Source organism: Dromaius novaehollandiae, chromosome W, assembly GCF_036370855.1.
Source record: "Dromaius novaehollandiae isolate bDroNov1 chromosome W, bDroNov1.hap1, whole genome shotgun sequence".
NCBI classification, from domain to species: Eukaryota; Metazoa; Chordata; class Aves; order Casuariiformes; family Dromaiidae; genus Dromaius; species Dromaius novaehollandiae.
This window is the reverse complement of record NC_088130.1, coordinates 44,198,857-44,223,019: the sequence shown is the minus strand read 5'-3', so window position 1 is coordinate 44,223,019 and position 24,163 is coordinate 44,198,857. Positions and strand designations below refer to the sequence as shown.

Here is a 24,163-nt window from a genome sequence, read left to right as displayed (position 1 = left end):
CTTTCAGATACCCAAATTCACAGGTTACTTTCAAAAAAAATTGCAGTCTATACAAGCTGTCTAGTAGAAAATCTGGCTTCTAGTCCTTTGTCTTAGTAATAAAGCCACTCACTAGCCATTTAATTTCTACAAAAATAAATGCTGAAAATAGAAAAAAAAATCTACTTTTTCTTATATTATCTAAAACACGTAATATGCAATATTTATATACTGGGGAACAACTGTTTCATGGCAGTTGTCTTGGAATAATCATCACCTTTGGACTCCACTTTGTGGCTGGAATGATCCCTGCCTCCTCTCAACGTGAGGATCTAGCAGGCTAGACTGAAATCTCTGCACTTCCTTCTTGCAGCTGCCATCACTCAGAAGCATCCATTTCTGCTCATCAGAAGTGCAGGAGGATGGAGAGTGTCTAAGGTCCTTCTGCTTTTATTGCTACTCAAGTACTCACCATGCCCTATAACCTCACTGATATCAAGGAACACTGGAAAAGGATTTCTGTATCCCACCGATGGCAGTACAGCTGCTGCCATATATCCCTGAGAAACCTTAAGCCCGACAAAAAGACTGAATAAGGGAGTTCGAAGTTCCTCTGACTTCACTGCCACCTAATAGTTTTAGCCAGTCCAGCTCCCGGTTCAGTCTTTCGCGGCTGAGAGGTGCAACTCCCCTGTCACCGCCGCCGGGCGCTGTGCCTGCTCCGAGGCGCGCAGGGAGCCGGCAGCTCTCCACACCGCCGCGGCAGCCAGCTCTGCTCACCTCCTCGCCTGCTTCATGCCAATAGAGTTCACAATAGTTTCATACAGAAGGGGATTTTATTGAGGTTTTGAAGGTGTGTTTACCTGTCTGTCTCCAAGTGGATGACACAAGAACAAAGCAAACGTGACAACAGAAAATGCTACAGTAACTACTCTAAAGCCACCTACCTAAAAGGTGATGAAAAGAACATTTCTATTCCTGGTAACACTCACCTCTTCAGGCAAATTGATCTGCTTCTCTTCAACAATCTTTTGTTACAAACTGAGAAATGTTTTCCAGGCCACTTTACTCAAAAAAAAAAAAAAAAAAAAAAAAAAAAAAAAAAAAGGCCCAGTGTAATCACAATGATACTAAGTTGGAAATAGGAGCTATTTATGGAGTCCTCTGCCTGTGAAAAGACTCGTTAGGAACAGCAGAATTATGAATGGGCAATGGGTCTCCAGTGGTAGGTTTGGTAAATTTAGTGTAGTCCTAAACCATTCGGGACAGACAGTAATGCGCCCTTAGAAACCTTATTACACTTGTATTTAAAACTTTTTTTCCTATCTAAACTAAATCCCACTTCCTGCAATTTAAACTCATTTAAGGATATTGGCAGGAGAAAAATAAAAGACAAAGATCTTTAAAGAAAAGTAAAAGCAGATATTTAAGACTTTAAAAATAGAAGTTATGCTTACTATTTTAAATACAATGTTTTCCAGGTCTGAGGCTTGAGTCCATAGTTTGGACACTTCTATCTCTTCATTTTTAAATATTTTATTACTGTAAAAATGTGACTCTCTTTAAAAAAATAAAATATTTTAAAACATTCCCCCAAATGGCTCTCTTTAGTTTGATATCTAATGACTGGAGAACAACTGTCCTTTGTAACTTGTCCTCTTTAAGGCACAGGGCAAATTATCAGTTGTTTGCAGATGCAATGGAAAAGTCTGCTTAAATAGCAAATGCGTTAATACTTTCCTACTTACACCTAGAGCCATTCCAGCTAGACAAAAAATCTTATATTCTGAAATGAAATGCTTTTTCTTCTCTCCCTTATTCCAGTTCTTTCTCCTCCCTGAATGGTGCTAAATACCTCTCTTCTGAACTCAAGTGCCTTGTCCTCAATTAGGAAAAAAAAAGACTCTGCTGATGAAACATGAATAGCTCAGATGAAGATCTCTTATGTAATGTGATTACACCAGTCTGAATAAAATGTTTAGACGAAAGACTTAAATCTGCTTTCTGTATTGAGAGTGTTAGAAAGTAGTACGTTTTGTATTTCCTTGATTCTGTACTATTAAGAGGGTAATTTTGTAGTCTTTTGTTGAATAATCTAGTCTAATTTCATTGGAATTTGACTGATACATAGAGTAGTAATGTCTCTGCCTCAGATCATACCACAGAGATTTTTTCATGAAATCTGTTTGATGTGGTTCTCTCCTGTCTCCTGGTAAGTAATAGAACTGGTGAGGTTAGTATGCGGGGAGAGCTGTCATCACCTCCTCCTAGACCATTCAAAAGTTCAGAAAGATGACCATAAAGATGACTCCTGTGGCTAAGGCCTTAGGATAGTCATTAGCACCATGTTGGCAGTGAGTAAGGGACATTGGAGACCACTGACTTGAGGTTTAAAGAGCTGTCTATTCTGCAAAATGGAAAAACTCCACCTATTTCTAATCCTGTTATTTTAGGACTTTATGACCCATTTTACCAGGTACTCTACTACCATCCGGTCAGATTTACAAATTACTCTGGTGAGGGAACACCCTTGCTCTCAGAAGACTTTTATTTGCACAGACCTAGTTGCAGATACAGTTCCCAGGTAACAGGTTGCAGAAAGTCTTGATGAGTTGCGAAAGACAACCAAGAAACTGATAACAATTAATGCTGAGGAAGGCAGCTTCCCATAAATTAGAGCACATTTTAAAATGTATGAACATTTGGTTTGTTTTACTGATCTTTTAAGAAGCAAAACCAAATGACATTTAGAAAGTGATATAAAAAGAGAAGATAGCGTTCCTCTTATCCTTTCCTATATATTAATAAAAGCCTTCTGCTTACAAAAGTTTTATATTCTTAAAATAGGACCTAATTAATGTATGGATATACTCCATGTGCGCTAGGATCTGGAGCAATGAATCTATAACATCAGATGTTATGCTGGCAGAAGAACCATCATTATTTTCTTTTTTTGGGTTAAAGTATAATGACAGAACTCTTATCCCCCCTTCTCTGTCTCTCCTTCATTTGTCTAGCATATATGAAGCTACATACTGAATAATTGCATGCCAAACAGCAAATCGCCAGTATTTACTTTTTTGTTATTTTGTCTTAAAATTACCCTGGTAAAAAACAAAAATTGTTTAGGAAATGAACACCACCAGAGTTAAGAAACATGCCAATAATGGTACAGTTTCTTTTAGATAACTTTATCAACTCATAAAATTGTGCATAGGGAGATACTAATATTAATGAATCTTGGCCTTTCATTTTCTCCTGTGGTCCCAATCCCAAATCCTACATACTAACTTTTGTGTTGTGGGTTTCTAGATCTTAGATTATGATCTTGTTTCAGGTATTCTGATAACTGGAGAAGTCTGATGTTTGGATCCCTCATCTGAGGATGCATAGTCTTCTACCAGGTTTAGAATAGGAAAAAGAAGTACCTGCAGTTGGAAGAGATCATATTATATACATTTACAGGTGTGTAAGTCCAAAAAAATTTTCTGTAGTTTAGTAAGCCAGAAAAGATCTGTATACATCATATATGAAGACCATAAAACTATACAGAATACCATATTAACAGTTTAAATAAGCTGAAATCCTTATCCAGCCTTCTCTGATCTTTAGTTGGGTGATAGGCAGAATGAAAATCTAGATTTTTTTTTTAGTAACACAGTGTATGGCAGGCAACACACTTTTTGTGCAGAATTACTAATCTGTAACTTTCTTTTGTTTTTTAATTAATGGGTAAAACAGCTAGAACAACTTGGATGATTCTTTTTGGTTCCCAACCTCAAACTCTGATATAAATCTGGTATAATGAAATAGTAATATATTACTATCTAGATTTTAAATTGAAAAGTAATTTCTCAGTCTTAAAATTCTTCACTATTTGAAAAATTAACCTTTTACAGAATATTGCAATACACATTTGATGTATCTGACAGTTTTTGAAGAAGTCTACCTTGAAACATTATGCTAAATTTAAAATGGTAATTATCTTTCCTATCCTGACCTAAGTAGTGCATAGAGCAATTTCTTCATAGCAGCCCAATCTGGACTTTGTTAACTGGCAGCAATTAGAAGCATTTCTCTGTAGCTGTTTATTCTAATAGCTTCTCCATGACCTGAACTCCTCTTTCAGATGCCCTGAACAAGTTTACATTCATTTTCAATTTTTAAACAGAAGCCAACAGCTATAGACTCAATGAAGTCCTGAAATAGCAATGCTTGTCTTACAGCTGAAATTGTCAGGCACTTGCAACACTGATCTTTCAGTATACAGTCACTGCAGCACTACATCATACTGATTTCTCCCTAAACAATAGCCTGGTGCCAAGGCAACTGTTACCTTTTTTTATTTTATGTTTTAGAACTTTACCCAGTTTTGAGGCATTCCCATGCTGCTTGAACAGAAACAAACCGCTACACATATAAGTTGTAATCTTTGTTCTCTCACAAAAAGATAGAGCTAAATCTTCTACTGGTAAGCTAGTATAGCCTCATTGGCTGCCTTGGAGCTAGATCATGTATACCAGCTGTGGATCTAGGACTTTTTAAAGTGTCCTATATAAAAGTTAGTGCAAATGAAAAGAATACATTTGCAAAAGATGGGTAAGAAATCTACAGAATGATTTTACTCTGTTGTTCTGGTATTTTTCTATTCATTTAAGAATAATTCCACTATGCTCAATGGAGGTTCATTGCTTTTCAACAGATGCAACTTCATTCCAACTTCCTTTGCATTACTTCTGACTTTAGCTAGGAAAAATCAACTCCTCGTACGAGAAGCAAACAGCTCAGAGACGCCTATGCACTACATAAATGGAAATCATGTAAAAATTATAAAAGCAAAAATACCACTACAGGAGTCTCCTAATGAACATATATGATACACACAGTGCAGCGATCTAAGCTAGTATTAACCTAACCTGGAATGTTTCCGTGAGAACAGAGCAGCGCGTGAACGTACCCTCCTGAGCGCCGAGGCAGGATTTGCCCCCTGGGCGAGGCCTGTGAGGATAGCAGAGGAGCACGAAAAGGAGGCTGTTTGCCCCGGGCCTGAGCTGGCATCACCAGGTGCAGCTGTGCTGCGTAACATGGACTGCCTACGTGCACTGACTTCAGCGGAGTTATTCCACATTCACACGAGGAGGCACACACAGGCTTTAAACTTTACAACATGATGAAAAGGTCTAATTCAAAGTGAAGGCAATTTTAAGACCACATCAAAAGCCATAGATATATTTTGGTTAATTTTGCCACGATGATGTGCAAATCCATTTCTTTTCTTGTGAGGAAGGATTGTTTCTGCTATTAATACCGCTCCTTTTAGCCCTCCTTTTGGCTGCTATGACTTTTATTGATGTACTGCAAGGAAAGTGATTTATATGGCTAAAGCTGAAGAATGCTGTCTTTTAAAATTTGCTTTTACAATTTTCTGTCTTAAGTGATTTCGTAGTTATCTTTGCAGAAGGACAAAAAAACTAGTTCAGTATGGCTTTTTGTTACTGATATTCTTCTACTGCCAAAGAAAGAAGATAGTTATTCCCTCTAGTGCCCCTGCTTTGGTATAAGGATGTGTATTATTATTCATTAAGATATACTGCTATGTGATGTTTTAAAAGCACCTTAGTAAAGGTTACTGAGTTATTTATAAAATCTACAATGAAACTAGACAACCCTTTAAAATCAATCTGTCATAATGTTTGCATTTTTCACAGAAAGAAAAATAAAATATTAATAGATAGGAAAGCAAAAAAATCCTTGGCATCCAGAACAATTTACTAATTGAAAAAAAAAATTAATACACATTGTGTCTTGCCAATAAAGATTCCTGTCCTTGATTCCAGCAACTCAAAAACAAAAGCAAAGGTTAAGGAGATAAGCTGAGCGTACAGGACACTAAAATTAAATGTAATGCAACAGTGTAGATATTTGATTAGTCTGCATGATTATAATGTATGTCTGGGCATTCCTGCTTTCCTATCTTGCTGAATGTTCTAACGACTTTGGGCAAACCTTATGAATTTTCCATTTTCCTCTCTTTCACAATCCAACTTCTATGAATCTCATTGTCTGGCTTAAGAAAACTGCTTAGGATTCCAGCTATTTCACAACATTGCTTTAATTGCTTTGAAGAGTGTCAGTGAGAAGCACTTACAGAGGCTGATTTGTAAGAACCGCTGAGCAATTTCAGCTCCCCTAGAGACCTATGAGTGCTTAACCCTTCTAAAAGGCAAGCCCAAGAGACTAGGAATCAAATCTGTACCTTCACATAATGTTTAACTATGTCATGGCAGCAAGGAGTTCTTTCACAAAGTGATATATATTGCATATACATGTAACTTCAGTCGTTGCACATTTTCTGCTTTACTCACCTCATTCATTCCTACAGTATTTAAGTACAGTCTATATGATTTCTACATCACTAAAAAGATCTGGTCAGAACAAAATCTTCAGTACAGCTTTATATTCAGAACTAGTGCTGCAAACACTAACTAGAAAACACATGGTCCTCATTCTTCTTCTGAAGTGAGTATAATTGATATTTTATCTCTGTTTCTTTCCAATAAAAGACAACGGAAAGTAGCACAAATTTGACACCAGGCTTTTTTAAAGCTATTTTCTCTAATTCAAGTTTCTATATCAGCTATCTTCTCCAGTCTCAACAATAACATCAGTTATATTCTATGAGTCCAACTTTCAAGTAATTTAAAGAATCTGAATAAGCATGGGTATTAGCTACTTTTCATACATGTTAATATTTTGTTTTTCAGGCTATGATCTATTTGCTTACATCCAAAAATGAATGAATTATTTCTTAACAGCAGGGTCAGTATTTTGAGAAGAGATCCAAACACCCTCTTTTAACTATCCTTAAGAAGCGTTATACGAGGATAGCTACAAATCACAAGGAGAAGATGTTTTTCTTACCATAATGAGGAATTATTGCCCAAGCCATTGCAGAGGCATAGATACCGCCAATCATCCAAAACATACAGAGCCAACTCAAGTGTTCACCTCGTTTCTCCCGAGCAAGCACTTCCGAAAAATAGGAGAAGACTGTTGGAACAGCTCCACCAATCCTAAAAAGAGATACATATCTCGGATTAAGGGAGAAAGCAACAGCTAGTTAAAGTTTGGACAAGCTCATAGCTGTACTCATTTAAAACCCAAACTACCAGCAGCTTTTCTGGCAAGAGCGTTTGTTTTTCTTTAATTGCACCATGTATCTGAGAACTCTTGAGGAAGCTTGTACCCGTTTTGACACAGTAATCAGCAAAGATTTTCATGAAGCCACTATGTTCAATGTAGCCGATGATTCAAATGGATTGTCAGTGCACGGGCCTCTGGAACAGAAACCAGTATAAAGCTTTGACTTTCACCATTACAAAAAACCTGTAATCACGGCAGTCTACTGCCAAGTGTGAAAATACATTCCTTTTAACTGAAAATATTAGCCTAAGGCAATCAAGAAGTGGACTAAATGACAACTATGTTACTAATACACTTTATTTCACACACACATGGCAAGGTATTTCCTATTAAGTTGCACTACATGATTGGCTAAACCCGTGCTGGCTTTTTACTTAAGTTTTCCATGGAAAAGCCTATGCATTCAAATATCATTCACAGTTTTCACACAGTAAAACTAAACACTGTCTAAAGGTTAGTTGGACAAAAACGTGCTTTTACAAAACTCAGTAAAATTCAAACTAGGTATCAGTTTCAGCACCAGGTTCCAGATCATTTTTACTCTTTATCTCTTCGCTCTCAAACCTTCCACAACAGGGTAAGTCCATCCAAGACTTGTTGGTTTTATTCTTCCTGCTGAAGAAAACACCTATGAGATTTGAAGAGATATTCTTACATACCAGCTTACATACTCAAAAGAAGCAGTACTTCGCATGGTTTCAATTATTCACAGAACTTTAAAGATGAATGCATATTTATGCTGCTGTCTCAGTGACTGCCAAAATGGGAGAAAAAAAAGAAGCAAGAAAGCTTAAAACAGATCAAAAAATATTAAAAAGGAGGACATTAATACAGAAATAAAATTTCAATCCTAAGAAAATTCAGTGCCTTAGCAATACAGTTCATTGCAAAACACGTTCAGGTACTGCAGTGAAATACTGCAATGAGCAGTTAGGTTTAGCTGACTTGTCTCATTCCCCTCCAGACAGCTGCTGACAAAGGACTGCTGGTGTCCTCTGACCGCTGCCGCGAGTGCCCCCCTGCCCCCGACCACTGCTGCAAGTGTCCCCCACGGTGGAGACTGCTGGCTGTTACTTCCTCTGCAAGTTCTGTGAAGGTCCGTACCTCCACGTACCTCCATGGATTCTTGTTAGATATCCAGCAGATTTCTCAAGCAAGAGCTGCATCAGCAGGTGAAAAGGCTAAAAGACCTGCCTGGCGCCGTCACCAGCCCCGCAGCCGGCGGTCCTGTGAGGCACGGGGGCCCCGGGGCAAGCAGTGGGGCAGGGGGATGCCGAGGGCGCCCTCACGGCTGGCTCTGCCGCCACGGGGAAGCCCTGCTAGCTCAGAGGTGCCCTAGGGAAGCCCTGCTAGCTCAGGGGAAGCCCTGCTAGCTCAGAGGTGCCCTAGGGAAGCCCTGCTAGCTCAGGGGAAGCCCTGCTAGCTCAGAGGTGCCCTAGGGAAGCCCTGCTAGCTCAGGGGAAGCCCTGCTAGCTCAGAGGTGCCCTAGGGAAGCCCTGCTAGCTCAGGGGAAGCCCTGCTAGCTCAGAGGTGCCCTAGGGAAGCCCTGCTAGCTCAGGGGAAGCCCTGCTAGCTCAGAGGTGTGCAGCTCAGGGGCTCCCCGGTTCCCCAGGCGCAGGCTGATTACACCTATGGTTTCTTGTCCTCCAGGCCTCAGGAACAGCACTGAATTTCATTCCCACTGTATTCCCTGAAAACAATACTCATGGATCAAATTAAGTTCTTTTGCTAATGTTGAAATTTCCCTAGCCGAATCAGAAATGGGCCGCCTTCTTTCCTGCATAAGCTGGAAAGTGCTGATGGGGAGTTACAGGTGCTCACTTCTAAGAAACCCTAAATCAATATACTGCTTATGGTATGCAGAAGAGTATCATTCACACACTCGACCTAACAGGGAAACAGGCTTTGTAAGTCAGCACTTTTTTCTCTGCTTGCTTCTGTTCACTAAGAAATGTATAAAGAGTGGTAGGTAAATATACATTTGTAATTTTCCTGTTCTATCATCCAATCTGTGTTTCTAAATTTACAATTTTCTTTGTTTCATATTTCTTTTCATGAAGTACAGAATCTTCTCTTTGTCTTGTAACGCAGTTACTATGGCAGTAAATATAGCTTGAAACCATCTATGCTATATGGAACGATTAACTATAAATTACATTTAACACTTTTATAGTTTTCCTTGTACAAAGCACTCGAAAATATTCTCTATGAAGGGTTCAGTTCAGGCAAATCTGATTCTTATGCTTATGAAATTCAAGACTCAGCATAAAATCTTCTTCAAATTTCTCTTAAGTCTCCTTGGCTGCACTTTCTATGAGCTGGGGCTTGCGGAGAGTTCCCAATGGGTGGAATATGTCTTGCATCCATAAATCACGCAAATGTTTGTGGGAAGGAGTACGTAGGAAATGAGGGAAAATGGGTGGATGCTTCTTACTAACCAGGAAGCGGAAAGAACACACAGTATCTCAATATCATAAGAGAGTAGACAGATCCTGACTGCCGAAAGCAATACAAAGGGTATCTGCTATCTGTCAGCACTGACCAACGGTACCATGGAAGACGAGAGGTTAGTGTGGTTAATACTGTTTCGGGGAGTCAGCTCCCCTTCTCTGTCCTACAGACCCTTCAGGCTCCGGCGGAAGCACTGTCTGTGCTGACCACTTAATAAAGAAACTTTTCTGAAAAACGGACATTTTAAAGCTGCCAGGCAAGTAGATAAACATGTAAGAGGAATTTTGGATCCAGCACCAAAATGTTTATTTATAGTATGCAAATAAACAGAAAAAAAACACCGGCTCTGGAAAAAAAGCAGTTTGTCTCTCTCATCTGACATGATTAAATTGATATTTCCATAGAGTACATCAACAGGCTAAAAAAAGCTTAAAAGTCTAGAAATGATGTTCATATTGATTAGATAGTGAAAATAATTTGTCCACTCTCTAAAGCTCTGTAACCTAAAAGAAAAATAAAGGATGTATTTTCATTATACCTCTAACAGCTGCTATTTACAATTGAAGGTTTCACTTCCATAGTAACTGTGTAGTAAAGGGTGTTGTGTACTTATTTGTACTTTTACAGTATGAACGGAAAGCGTCACTTCTCAGCTGGTAAAATTCTTCCCTCTGGTCTCATGTTAGTGATGGGTGATACTGCTAGGAACTTTTAGGATACTGACAGCAAAAAGCTATTCATATGCCACTAATTGCAATGCTATTAAACTGACTTCAAAGCTATTATGAAAATCTTTGAGGGGCTTATAAACAGCAGCACTGGAGGGGAGAGACGAGGAGGCCGGAGAAGCAGCATCCCGTTGTGGCGGTGTTCCTTCGCTCTCCCGCTGAACAGCCTCAGGGCGGCAGCAGCCCTGCCGCTGGCCCCTAAAAGCTGCTCCTGAACACAGGGCAAGGGAGAGCAAAGGAGAGCTGCAGCTGCCAGCGCAGCCAGCAACAACCAGGAAACTCCTTAAAAACTGCCTGAACCTGCAGGATGCTCTTAAGGAGCAGAGAAACTGCGGGCTGATGCTTGCAGAAGTCTGAGTGCACACGTGGTACCGGAGCCACGCAGCACTGCAGCACTAACGCAGAATCGGGCACACTGCCCATTGCTAGTACAGACGGGAGCTGCCTCCCCAAGGCTCCAGCAAAAGAAGAGCTGAGCAATTCTGTCTTCTTCCATCACTTTCCTGTGAGGGCCTTTCATACACTTCAGCAGCTACTGTGCATCATGTATTAATTCATCAAATGGTCATATTAAAAAAGAAAAAAGCTGTGTCACCCAACAGCTGCAAGGAAAAATGCCCTTTTTATAAAAAATCCTTCAAAAAAATCCTAGGCTAGATCCTGCCTTTGCTTACACTGATGTAGACCCCTACTATTTCAGTGACTACAGTCAAGTCCTTCCATACTTGCATGGAAGGAAAGGAACATAATTTGAGCCTCAAAATGTTTCTATTAGAGTTTTAAAGCAGACTGTCTCTTTGGTATGCCATCAGCACTGCATGGAACGGATGGTGGAGCGCACAGGAGGGAATTCCTAATGAAATCAAAGACCACTTTGCCACTGACTTTAACATAGGACGACATTTATCTCTTGTTTTACAGGAAATGCAAATGCTCTTTCCCATAGGGTACAGTATTAAATCTGCTCTGGAAATTAATTAGTTCAATGCAGTGTGCTGTTTGCCCTTATTGTATTTATAAGTTATATGGCTAATCCTCATTTGTAGAGAAAAGAAACTGATGCACAAAACTACATTTTTCTCTTCACATGTTCTGCACATTCAAATGAAAAGCCTATGAAAACCATGCTAATTTGAGAAGAATTTTTATTCTAAAAGAGGTGAAGAATTTTAGCCTTTATTTAATATAAATGTTTCAAACAAACTGAATTTTTTAAATTTTACCTGTTATTCACATGTTATTTTTTGACTCATCACAACCTAAGCAGTAGATGCAATCTTGTTATCCACAAACCACTGAGGGGGCCATGGACTACATCCTAACAGGTCACAAAAAGTAAGTAAGAGCTGTAAATCTGTTGTTAGTATGTGCAAATAAGCAATACAATATTTTACACCTCCCCTGGAAAACATGGAAATTCTGAATGTTTAAAAAAGGTTAAAAAAATTGGTCTAAATCTCTGTCTTGATGATAGTGAGTGACAACTGTCTCTAGATTAACAGAGGTGTCTATAATTAGGAACAACTTAATGTCAGCAGGAGACAACTTTTCTGAGTCTGGCTCAAGACTACAAAATAAAATCTGCTACTTTGTAAGGACTCTGTGTCTCTGCATCTCCAACAGCAGCGTGCGTTCCTTCAGCCTTATCTTTTTAAATCAATATACAGGAACGTACGTAAGAACAATACTTAATAAACAGCAGAAGCCTTTTGTACTGCAGATATTTCTCCACATGTGGAGAAAATGACGTAACAGACATGAAAAATGTCAGTCATGACCCTTCTCAGTTATGCTTTATCTTCTGCAACAAACACCGTCAGAAGTAAGCAGAACAAAAGCGGAATGCATAATTTTTTGGGGTATTTTCTTGGAAACATGTAAACTAATTAAACATCACATTATTGTTCTTTTTGATGCAAAGAATTGGCCAATTTTGGAGCCGTATGCTTCAGTTCTGTTAGGAGATAAAATTTATAACTAAACAAGTTATTTTGGTGCCATCCTGGTTATAAAGAACGTACATAAAGCTCTGTACACAGGGAGGTTTCTACTCTGTAGTCCCAGCTTTTTTCCCCACTAACATTCTGCCCAAAAAATCCTACTTTCATATTTTTTCAAGTTTATGTTCTTAATGCATGTCTAGCTATATGTTTAGCTTTCTGCTATGTTCTTCTAGTTGCTTTTGCTCATATACAGAGCCAAACACAGAGTCCTCCACTGTTCAGCACCTATCCCCTGCAGTGGCATTTACTGTCTGGTGAAAGCCATCAGCTACGTAGTTCGGCTTCTACCCCGTTCGCATATGGCACGTGTTTGGGGTGGTAGGTCCCATTTGCTCAGCTCTGTTACTTCAAAAAAGTAGTCATGCTGCTACTGGTACTTATTCACAAAGGGTGATTCCTAATCCACCCTTTTGATGCAAATTTTTCTGATTTTAGATTCAAAAAGACCAATAGTGTGTCAGGGGGAAAATGACATATAGAAATAAGGAACTGATCTAATCCCACTTTTCAGCAAAAGAAGGTTCAATTTCTGATCTCAGAGAAAACATGCAAACTGAAAGCCATGCTTTTATAACATGATTCCTAAACACTTTCTGTTGTTTGTTCTGTGAAATTATCGGGTGGGATAAGGGGGCCGGACAAAAAGAAGATTTAAATAATGCACACCAGGAGAGCAGAATTTAGGGAAACCAATAATGAGCTAAGGTACATTTGCGTTTTGTCACAAAGGAGGATGATAAATGACTGCTAATCTACCTTCAGAGCTGTGATTTGTCACAACAGACTTTGGCACCTGCACCCCGTGACAGCTGGGAGGAAAACAACACTTAGGCAAAGCATTCAGGAACCTCTGGCTTCAGATAGAAGCCTTTGTTTGTTTGCGGATTCACTAGCCAAAGGGACTTGAAATGCAAAAGCATATAAGAAATACAGAGATAAATAGGAAAAAACCCTCACAGTAGGTTAAACTCGTAAGGCAGAATGGTGTTCTCCTCCTGAAATATCTCGTCCTCTCTTTCAAATTTGAACAAGATCCAGACTAAAAATACAGTAAAGACTGGGTCTGTGTGTGATGACATTTGCCAGTAATCACCTTGTTATTTCTGTTTTGCTAAGAAATTAAGTGATTATTAAAGTTGGAATTAAATAGGTTCAAAACAGATTCGCTGTTATGCTCCTAAGATTTGCAAACAGCCCACCATCCCTCTCCTCCCTTTGTCCTCTCCAATTGCACATACTCTTTCCCCTTATTAACAATACTTTACTCCCACTACTACCACTAGTCTCATTAAAAAACCTCTCTGTTGTTTTCCTTTCATAACTTTCATTGGACTAGCAAAACATCTAATAGGGAACAGGCAGATTTAGCAGTTCACCTTGAGAACTGCTGGATAACGCCCTACAAAGCTGTGAGGTACTACAGACCGTGCGTTGCTGCTCATTCTACCCATGTTTAAATCCAAGTGCCTCTCTGGACTGCATATACTGGAGAAGTCTTTCAGGTACACACCTAGCCTATAATTAGCCTATTAACAGCAAGAGAGTCCCTGTGATTAAGATTCATGTGATTATTTATAGAACTACATAATACTTCAGTTCTGATAGAAACTAAACTGATGAAACTGAAATGAAACTGAAATAATTCATTGAAAAAATGTTTCCAACAGTAGCAAAAACACAAGTCAAATTTGATGTCAGATTCAAGCAAATAATTGCACAAAGTCTGTTTGCAGCATTTACTCAGCTGGATATGTCAGATATACTGGTTTTGGACCTGCCAGTATTGATTAAGTATGAAATCCTTGTGTTTGCTCTCTCTTACTTTTGCAGATCTCATTCTTGCTTTTTATTCCTCTTTTCAATTCCTTCTTTACTGCCACATAGGCTATCTTTCTCTCCATTAATGTGTTTTCCTCCTCTAGTCTTTCTCTCCCTTTTGTATAATCTTCTTTTCCCCAAAAGAATACTTTCCTCATCTCCCACTAGTCTTACAACTGACCCCATATCATCTCTGAACTGCCTCAGACCTATACCAGTTAACCTGTATCCACTGCTGAAGCTGCAAGGGCTGGAAACAAAGCTGTTGGTTTGAAAAGCTCAGATTCTGCCAACAGCTTCCTTGGCTTCACTGAGAAGCATATCTACACTTTTGGCATACGTTATCAGCTTTGAAGCCAGTCACCTGCAGAGCTAATGAATCGTCTGCAGTGTAAAAACACTGATAGCCAGAGGTGGGAGGCAGCTGGGGGCTGCAGAGGAATTGGATGCGGTAGGACTATAGTCCTTTGAGGGTCAGAACGCACAGAGAATTAGAGCAAGTGCGAACAAAGAGGTAAGGTACAACATGATACAGAATACTGATGGCACACAATTACAAAAGCAGTCTGTTAGCCTCGAGCTAAAGTTCATGAAGGCAACGGCTTGCATAAGCCAACTATCTTCTGCTGTGTCCACGTGGTCCCTATCTTTGCTAGAAAGAACATTTTGAAAGTTGTTGTACATTTGGACCATGTACATGTCCTTTCTGTCTTGGTCATTAAGAAAAGAGGGATATACAAAACTGAGAGCTTCCTGCCAGTCTAAATAATATATAAAAGTGGTGGTAAAAGTCAGCATGGGTGGATTTACACAGGCAGACACCTCAAAACTACTAATTACAAGAAACTTGATCCACAGTTTTGGATTTTTGCTAACTGTTGACCTCCATAAAAATGTGAGGAATCTGAGCAAGATCTAAATTATGATTTTCATATTACAACATTGACACCAGTACTCTATATTAAATCTCAGTAATGTGGAAGCAGTACTGCAAGTAGCTTTGCAGAGAGATTTTCAGAAGAAGGGCTAAGAAAAGCTGGCTGAAGGTGAGTCTCAAATCTAATTAAGTAATCTAATGTCTTTTCAAGTAGAAACACTCTCTGTATGATAGTACATTGTGAGTAAGAGTCTTGCTCAAGACTATCTTATTATCTTATTCACAAGGACAGGGAAAGGGACTCTTGGTTACATTAGCAAGTTCACCACATCTAAGCTGCATTTCTTAATATTTCCATGGTTTTGGAGAAGAAATTTGGCCAAATTGGCAGTTTTGTCAAATTAAAGAGAGAAATCGCTGTAGGCCAGACATGTTTGGTCTGTAAATTAGGATATATTTATTCAACCTTTTTTACTTTGTTCATGAAAGTGAATCAGTTTCATTTAACAGATAAAATATGGGGCTGTTTGAAGAATTTCTGAACTGTAATTGGTCTCAGGATGTATTTTTATTTTGGCCAGCTTTTTACTGCATGAAAACCTTGATTACTTTTAGAGGTAACATTGAGTTGGATAAGCATGATACATCTTTCCAAACAGCATCATCTCTGCTTATTTCAAGGCAATCAAAATGAAATTTGCTGGGATAAAACACTTTTAGGTGTATTAAAAGTACAGTTAAAGTGCTCTAAACTGAGTTGTTGTTCTTAGAAAAATTGCATCCAAAGTTATCTGAAAGTACCAAAAATACTAACTTGAATGAAATGCAAGTTTTTGTAATAGAGCTTAGATAAAATTCTCTAGCCCAGATTAATACTTGACAGTGGCAGTGTTGAATAGGCAACAACTCCAGTACCATTCCAGTTAGGATATTATGAGTCATGTTCTGGTATTAAAGAAGTATTCCTTTAACAATTTCAAAGACAGATCTTACAAACTGCTTTTTGATGATAAACCCTGGCACATTCCCTCAATGGCCAGTGATAAATACAGCTCACAGTTTCTTGCCTAGCTGTTTTTACTTCGTAGGAAACCAAGTCTAAAGCTCTCTTAGACTTTTATCTGCCTTTGGGATTCAATTTCCTTTCCAGTCGTGATTTGGGATTAATCAAAGGAAGTATCACAGTTATGATATTATTTTCCATAAAAGGAAATGATTTTGCAGACTACCCAACTTTTCTTTATTCTTTTCACTACTTTAATTCATCTTTCAGATTTTCATATCCCTCAGCAGATGCCCTTTACCCAGCAATACCTTAATATTATTTCTATTGTTTTATATTCCAAGTCATTCTTTCTGCAATGCATAATTTTTGCCAGTTCAGTTTTTTCAGATGCAAAAAAATTATCAGCAGGGACTTCTTTTTTCTCCTAAGAATTTACTTTTATAAATACATTTTGACTGCAACAGAATCTGAAGAAAATCTATTTTACAGTATTTAAAGTAGAACCTCCCAGTAGATACCATTTCATGCTGCTCCATCTGTCTTTACATTTTCTAGAGGATGGCATACCAGTTTCAAATCTACACACCTATTCAATTTTCATATCTCATGTATACTTCTTAATAATTTATAAAACTATATGAAATTGTACAGGTAATTCTCTGACCCTTCAGAAAGCTTTCATCCAGTCTGAGTATCAATACCATTTTGCCTTTAAAACATATCACTTAGTTCTTTGCTTAAAATTATTCACATTTCATATCTGGGCTGTCTCAGTCACACAAAATTATTGAAACAAACCACCTCCTTTGATAACAGAGATATTTATTCCATTTCTTTGGATAAGAAAGGGAACTGTCATCTCCTGTCCCACAACAGGACCTCTGAAATGAGGAGAGATCAGAAAGAGATATGAAGCTGAATTTCTATTCCCATTCAACTGACACAATTCCTTTTTCATTTGAGCAAGATGCGGGATGTAATAAAGAACGCAATGAATGTAAAAGACTTAATTCAAACCCTTTAGGCAAATTTCATCCTGTACTGCAAGAAGATATGGCCATCAAACCCTACTAGCAATGGACTTCACGTGCATGGCTTTACAGCATCAACATGCTGTGCTCTTGCTGGCCCGTTCAGCACCCTGAAGATTGAAAGTGGTCTGACATGGAAGTGCAATTGGCAGTTTTGGTCTGAATCAAACAGTTACCAGAAGTGCTAAACTAACTACTCTGGAGAACAATGCCCTTGATTATCCAAGGGTGCAATAAAGGTACAATGAAGGTAGAAGCATTCTCATACTAATTTCCCTCTGTATATTAATTTCAGCTTGTGTAAAGTTTAAACTTAATGGACCCTTACCAATCTCTCAGATCATTCTACCAACTCAGAAGTTGTTTAAATTGAAAGAAAATTAAAGCAAATACAGGGCTACAAACATCATTAGTCTGGAAAAAGCAATAACATTTGGCATGCTGCAAATAAGGCCCTCCAAAGCAGTCTTGACTGCAGTGGTGTTATAAACAGCATTATGCACACAAAGACATTAGAAACTTTACAGATATTAGTGAAATCTTACAGTACACCTGTGGAAAGGGTATTATTTTGCATACTGAACAAGCAACACATAAAGAAGCTGAGGTATAAAAGAGTTAAGCAAGTTGTTCAAGTTCACAAAGGAAGTCCATTGCAAAATAAGAACAGAAGTCAGTCGTTCAGTTTTCAGTCTGTATCTTTCCCCTAAAATGATCATTCTTCCCCTTCAGGTTGTTATTTAGGACTGTAGTAGCTACATCATATAATTCACTAGCCCCTGACACAAGATTATATTCCTACATTAATATATTCCTACATTAAATAGCCTTTGCAAACAAGAAAGTTTTATTAACACACAGAATTGTAGAAACAAACAAAACCAGAGGAGCTTACCCAAATCCAGAAAACAAGCGACAGAAGAGGAAGAAGCCATAGCCCTGGACAAATGATGAAAGGAAGGCAAAGAATCCATTGACAGACATGCATATCAGGAGTGACTGTCTCCTTCCCACCTTGTCTGCCAAGCCTCCCCAGAAGAATGCCCCCACCATCATCCCAAGGTACACTATGCTACCTGCAATACACAAAAAAAAAGACGTTGTTTTGTGAGCTACATAACTGAACACAATTGACCATACCAAGAAAAGTCATATGTACTTGAGCGAGCTGCTTTCAGCAATCTTCTGTGTTTATAAAATCAATTGCATAGAGATTAATTTTTCCTTTCCCAATAAGTACAAACTGTGTGCACAGCTTTGCAAACGTACCTAGGGAGAATAGGTTTCCTATTGTGTCTGCATCATCTGTTAGCAGCCATACTAAAGCTTAATATAATTATTGAATGAGGTACCTCTAGCACCTAGCAACAATTGAAATACTGGCAAGGAAGACTGAACAGGAGAAAGAATGCCGCCCTTTCCTCAAGAATAAACTGCATTCATGTTAAATATGGCAGCATTAACACCTGCCCTACAGAAAAAAATTGCATGAACATTTCCAGAATACAAGCAATCCTGTAGAGGATTAATCACTGGGAATAAAATGTGCTAAGTCTGAAGGAAAGTGATTATGAAACAACACTTTCCATTTGAGAGCTACAGTATCAAAGATGTCCAGCTTGATTGTTTTTCCTCCCTCCCCTTCAATGTACTGCTTTATTTTAAAAGGTATTATCCTGTATAAAGAAAAACACTGGAACAGTTTTATTTTCAAAGAATTTTGGACAAATACAATACAATCTTGCTATATGCATTAAAATGAGACAGTGAAAAAATATTTTAGGGTGGTGTTTTTTTAAATTAATGATGTTTTCAAAGTAACTTCAGAAGTAACTTGAAATATTTAGCACTCTGACCATTCACATTTTAGCATACTGTACATTATTTCCTTTCCAAGGACAAACTCTTCTATGGGACATAAGACAAAAATTCACAACTCACTGAGCAGACTGTTAGAAGTAGTTCCTAAGCTTTGGATAGATCCATCCAGATTTGTATCTTGTTTTGATACATGTATTATTCCTTCTTCTAACTTTCTACTTCTTATTGAGCTTCCCAGATTGGGCTTTATCTAAATAATGGTTGCTGCCACCTTGTAAGTCTGCCACAGAGCGAGATTTAAATGTAGAGTAGCTGGAAGCAGCTAAAATTTTAGCAAGCCTTGTCCTGAGACTCTTTGATGAGGGAAAAGGCCCCAGGAACTGACGAACTGCAGGGCAGCTCAGCTGGGCTTTGCCTCTTCCCGCTTCAAGTTCTGGACTCCAGCAGAATCAGCTCTGCCCTGCGGCGGGTAGTTAGAAGAGAAAGGAAAGTGAAAAAACGCTCGAATGCATGGGCTTTGTTAACAGACTATTAACTTAAAGGTCACTCATCAGTATTTCTATGCTTGCAATTCCTTGTGTTAACACCTAAACTGGCAAAGCAAACCACTGCTGAAGGCTCTCACGCGTGGCAAAATATCCCCCTTCCCCTCATGTTTTGTACCAATAAATTCCACCGTGCTGCTTCCTTATCAGGCATCATTCTAAAACACTTGATATGACACACATGACTTTAAATTTATATTAGTAAAATAGAAAGTTATATTTTGCTTGGGTAAGTATGCTATTCTTATTACATTTATCACAACTAAGCACCTGTGTGGACTTTCACAGTGGATATACCACAGTGATAGGCAAATGTGGGCCACAGTCCCTGGAGGCTTTCCTACATTTCATATTTTCAAATAAAAATAATGCTATCTTTATTACAAATATTGAATAGAAAACAACAATATAAAGATGATCAGAATCCATTAGTTGTTTCTAAATTCAAGGTCCCTACAGAGTAACCACCATCTGATGTTGTCCCTGAGCACTGATTGTACATTTTGAACTCTAAGTCAGAATAAAAGATGGGTAAAATCACAGAGAAAACTTTTCAAAGTGTAAGCTGTAAAAGGCTCATGCATCCTGTCTAGTCAAGAAAATATATGGAATATTTTCCTCTTCTGAGAAGCTGCTAGACATGGAATTTCAGAAATATGAATGAGCATGGAGGCTTTTTATCACATGGAGCATGCACAATGTACCATGAAAAGAACGGACTGAAAAACGCAGACCAGATTTATATCATTTGCATTTTTTGATTGTCTGCATGATTCAAGTAACTTCTGAAATCAGAGCTGTGCTTCTTCCAGGTAGGATGTAAACCCATACATATGTAAATACATACATACACACACACACACAAACCCTGTATACAGAAGCAGTAACTACAGCAGATTATTCTTGTAGGTCTGTTCCTATTTCATCTTCCTTACGGAAAGAAAGCAGCCTATTGTAATCTCTGATTCAAATAACGAATTTCATATGCTTCAGTTACCTGGATCAAAAAAAAAATGTCATACCTCAACTTAGGCAATCCAAAGCAGAGGAAAACTGCTACCCCCTTCACCATCAGTTGTGACCAATACCAGTAAATCAACCTTTTTGGCCACTGCTTGCCTTTTTAGCCAATGACTGTCTTCTCTATGAGTCCAAAAGACAGGATGTCAGATCCATTGTTGCTCATCATAAAAGCATTAACCATATCTTTACCTAGGCAAGACCAACAAGCTTCTAAAGAAAAGCAACAGTTAGACTTCCTCCTAAGATAGGTTTTACTGCCACTGGTTTTCTAGCTATTACTGTGATCTTAATTTTTCATCTTCAGAGAAGACTGATGACAATACAGATAAATCCAGAATTTTCAGAAGTCCTAAGATATCTTTGTTGTCTTTCATCTTATGCTTTAGCCTAGAAAGGACACAGACGCTATAATACCCTCTTTGGTTTAGACGTGTTTAGTGACAGACTCTTACCAGATATTTCCTGCATTTTGATCCGAAATTTTTATTTTGACACTTGGGATTTTCTTGAAAGCCCATACACAGCTTATACATGTTCTAGTCCTATAGGGACAAAGTTTAGCGAGTAATTTGGCATGTTTGCTCAACTGCAGTGAGATCTCTCTTGTAGGTAAGATTAATACACCACACTTCAGATAGGCCAGTACTCACAGTCTGGAAACGCCATGCAGCAGAGCTGGTGCTTGTTTGGCAACATGAGCTGAAAGAACTTAACAAAAATGGTTCAATAGCTGCCTTGCCAGCACATCTGTTTCGAAGAGGCAGCTAAAATGGTTAACTTTCACTCTTGAAGCTGACATTCTTTACTACGATATTTAACACTGTTCATTTACAGCTAGATTTCATTTGGTTATCGCAATCAACACTCTAATATTAGAAATGCTCACAGAAGGCCAGTCAAATATTTTAGACAGCTATCTGTGAAATATTCTTATGCAAATAATCTTTATTTAACCAAATAATACCTTTCCTTGTTAAATATAGAAAGTTACTTCTAAAAAATACCAAAATACTCTGAACACAGTTCATTTTTTCTCTTCCAGATTTTCTTCAGATTATTTATGATAATACCATCACAATTCCTCTGAAACCCTAAAGTTATCCATTTTAAGATCTCATCCTTGATGCCTCTCTTTTCATGAAAGAAAATAGTTTCCCAAATTTTCATGTTTTAGAAACATTAGCCTCTTATATTAAACCCTTTGGTCATCAGACTGTGTTTTGGATTCTCTCACACCCACATAAGTCCCCTTCAGCAGACTTGAAGGGCATTCAAAATAAAGCTGCTAAAAATAATATGCCTCTCCTATCAATAAACTTCTATAAATAAGCTCCTCTCTCAGCCCCACCATTATCTCATACTTTCCCATCATATTATCTTTGATTTCTTCCTAATTGCCTTGTCAATCCTCAGTTATCTCCCCCCACAAAAATTTGTATCCCTTCCATCTTGAGCCTACTGCAGCTACCAACAATACCTGCTTCATTGTATTTTCCTGTCTTTATTCCCTTTTTTATTATTTTTGTCTCTATACAGAATACACCTCTGGCCCCACACCATGCAGCTAGTCCCCTTCCTCTCCGCATTCAAATCGTTCCTTTAGACCTTTTTTTCTCCCAACAAGATTCACAATAAGGAGTAGAAGTGACAAATGGAGAAGGAGATTTCTAACTTTGAACAGCTGAAATAGCTGAACAACCACATAATGAATACAAGTGGCATCAGTTTATCATTTTACCCTTCATAATCCCTTTTCTTCCAGCCTTTGAAGCTCTTGTTTATCATGTCATGACATTAGCCAGAATATAAATCTCATGGGGAAAATGCTACTTATTTATTTACACACTTCATAAATCACTTACTACATTTTGTACACTGCAGAAATCGTAATTTTAAATATGTAAAAATGAAATACCCAGTTATTGGTCGGACCCTGCTCTCTTTCCTCATTACCTTTAAACGTTAGTTATAAAAACCAGTAAAAGTACAGGTATACATATACACATATAGATTTTAATCCAGCATGTCATATTGACAGTGATGCTCCCTTTTTGAGCAACTGCTACTGATATAAAACTGTCTGCTTGTCTTTTTCTTTCTGGTATAACATACTTGTGCTTCTAAAGAAGTTAGCTCATAGAGCACAAGACATCCACTGACTTCATATACAGCATCATCCCAGAAACATGTTTTAGAAAATTATAGTTTATTTTAAAATACAAAGACTACTGATGGTATCCTTCACACAACTCTGTGTTCATCTACGAAGTAACATATAATCTCAGCAAACACTGTCAATTGGTGGAAAGTTGCTGAGATGAGCCAAGTATCAGCTGAAAAAAACCTCATCCCATGCTAAAATGAATACTCTCTGCTATTGCTCTTTTACCAAGTTGTAACACTTTGTACCTTCTTTCCACAGCAGAAATTCTACATACTTCAAGGAACTTTTCTGTTGTATAAATGTACAAAATACACAATTGTTTCCTCTTCAGAACAGGGACCGTCTTTCTCAACATAATTGGCAATTGTCCATGGATCAGCTTTTCTTAAACTATTATTTCCATTCATATTCTAAGAAAATGTCTGCTATGAAGGGACAAGAAGTTTAGCATCTGTTAAAAGAAATTACTCAGAATGATCATTCATTTTGTCATTGACAGCTAACAGGATCTCAGCTTGGAATTGGTTTACACCATGCACACATTCTGAATATGCAACTAATTTTTATTATTATTATTTTTTTTTTAAAAAAAAAGATCTGCACACAGCATCTTTCAGGTTGCTTTCAACAGCTAGACCTTACAAAGTAGCCAATCAACAGATCCCTCAGTGTCCAAACTTGGGTTATAGACAATTTAAGCAATGGGATAAAAATAAATTCATGGCCAGTCACTAAGGTCCAGCTGTGAAACAGCATCGTTCTCCTTGTGTTCCCATAGCTTTACTGCTTGCATCTGTTGCAATTCATATCCTGGTACCTAAACAAAAGCCAAACCCTCCTGAAAAATCAGGCTGTAAGTATACACCTCATTTGGGGAAAAGAAAGCAAAGCAGGACTTCCTTGCAACACAAGCACTCAGGCTGTGGGACACTGATGTTCATCTTCTGCTTTATTACACCTCTTGTAAAGTAGGTGTCCAACTAGCATAATATTGGGGTTTTTTCTTTTGTGTTGTTTTGAGCATTAGTCTGAGGGAGGAAAACATTTCACAGAACTAGTAAAAGTACTCTCAGTAAATAAAAAAAAAATCACTGTGTAAAAATAAGATTATAAGATTATATTTTGGAAAACAGGATTATAAATGCAGACCTATGACAGCTCCATGGAGACAAAAACTCTTTTCACAAGAATTATACTGTACTTTAATCAATGGGTTATTTATTTGTACGGGGATCTTTCTATATGTTATTGTTTTAGAAATAAAATAATTCATAGTGGAGAACTTAAATGCCCATAAGTAGCATAATGTATAGGAATATCCAGATTTATCTTTGTTTCCACCCTGATAAACAGCATATGCAGAGTTTAAAGATGATAATCTTTCACAATTATACTTAATTATTAGCTGCCATTAGTTTCTTTGATCAGAAAATACTGTGGGAAGAATTGTGACCCATATAATAGTTTTCTTCAAACAAACATAGCTTCTAATTAAATTGTTCATAATATGAGCT

The 24,163-nt window shown here is 37.9% G+C and overlaps 1 protein-coding gene across 2 annotated transcripts in view; it reads right to left on the bottom strand.

The window, feature by feature from the left end:
• Positions 1–24,163, bottom strand: part of LOC112987098 (synaptic vesicle glycoprotein 2C) — a 119,193-nt gene that overhangs the window by 49,776 nt on the left and 45,254 nt on the right. Inside the window, exons 3-4 of one of the 2 annotated variants that reach the window (XM_026106793.2) lie at positions 17,992–18,172; positions 6,901–7,052 (exon numbers count right to left, since the gene is read on the bottom strand). The exons of the other annotated variant lie outside the window; for it this stretch is intronic. Of the exons in view, the coding sequence (XP_025962578.2) occupies positions 6,901–7,052; positions 17,992–18,172 (333 nt within the window). The remainder of the gene's footprint in view (positions 1–6,900; positions 7,053–17,991; positions 18,173–24,163) is intronic. 2 annotated transcript variants of the gene reach the window in all.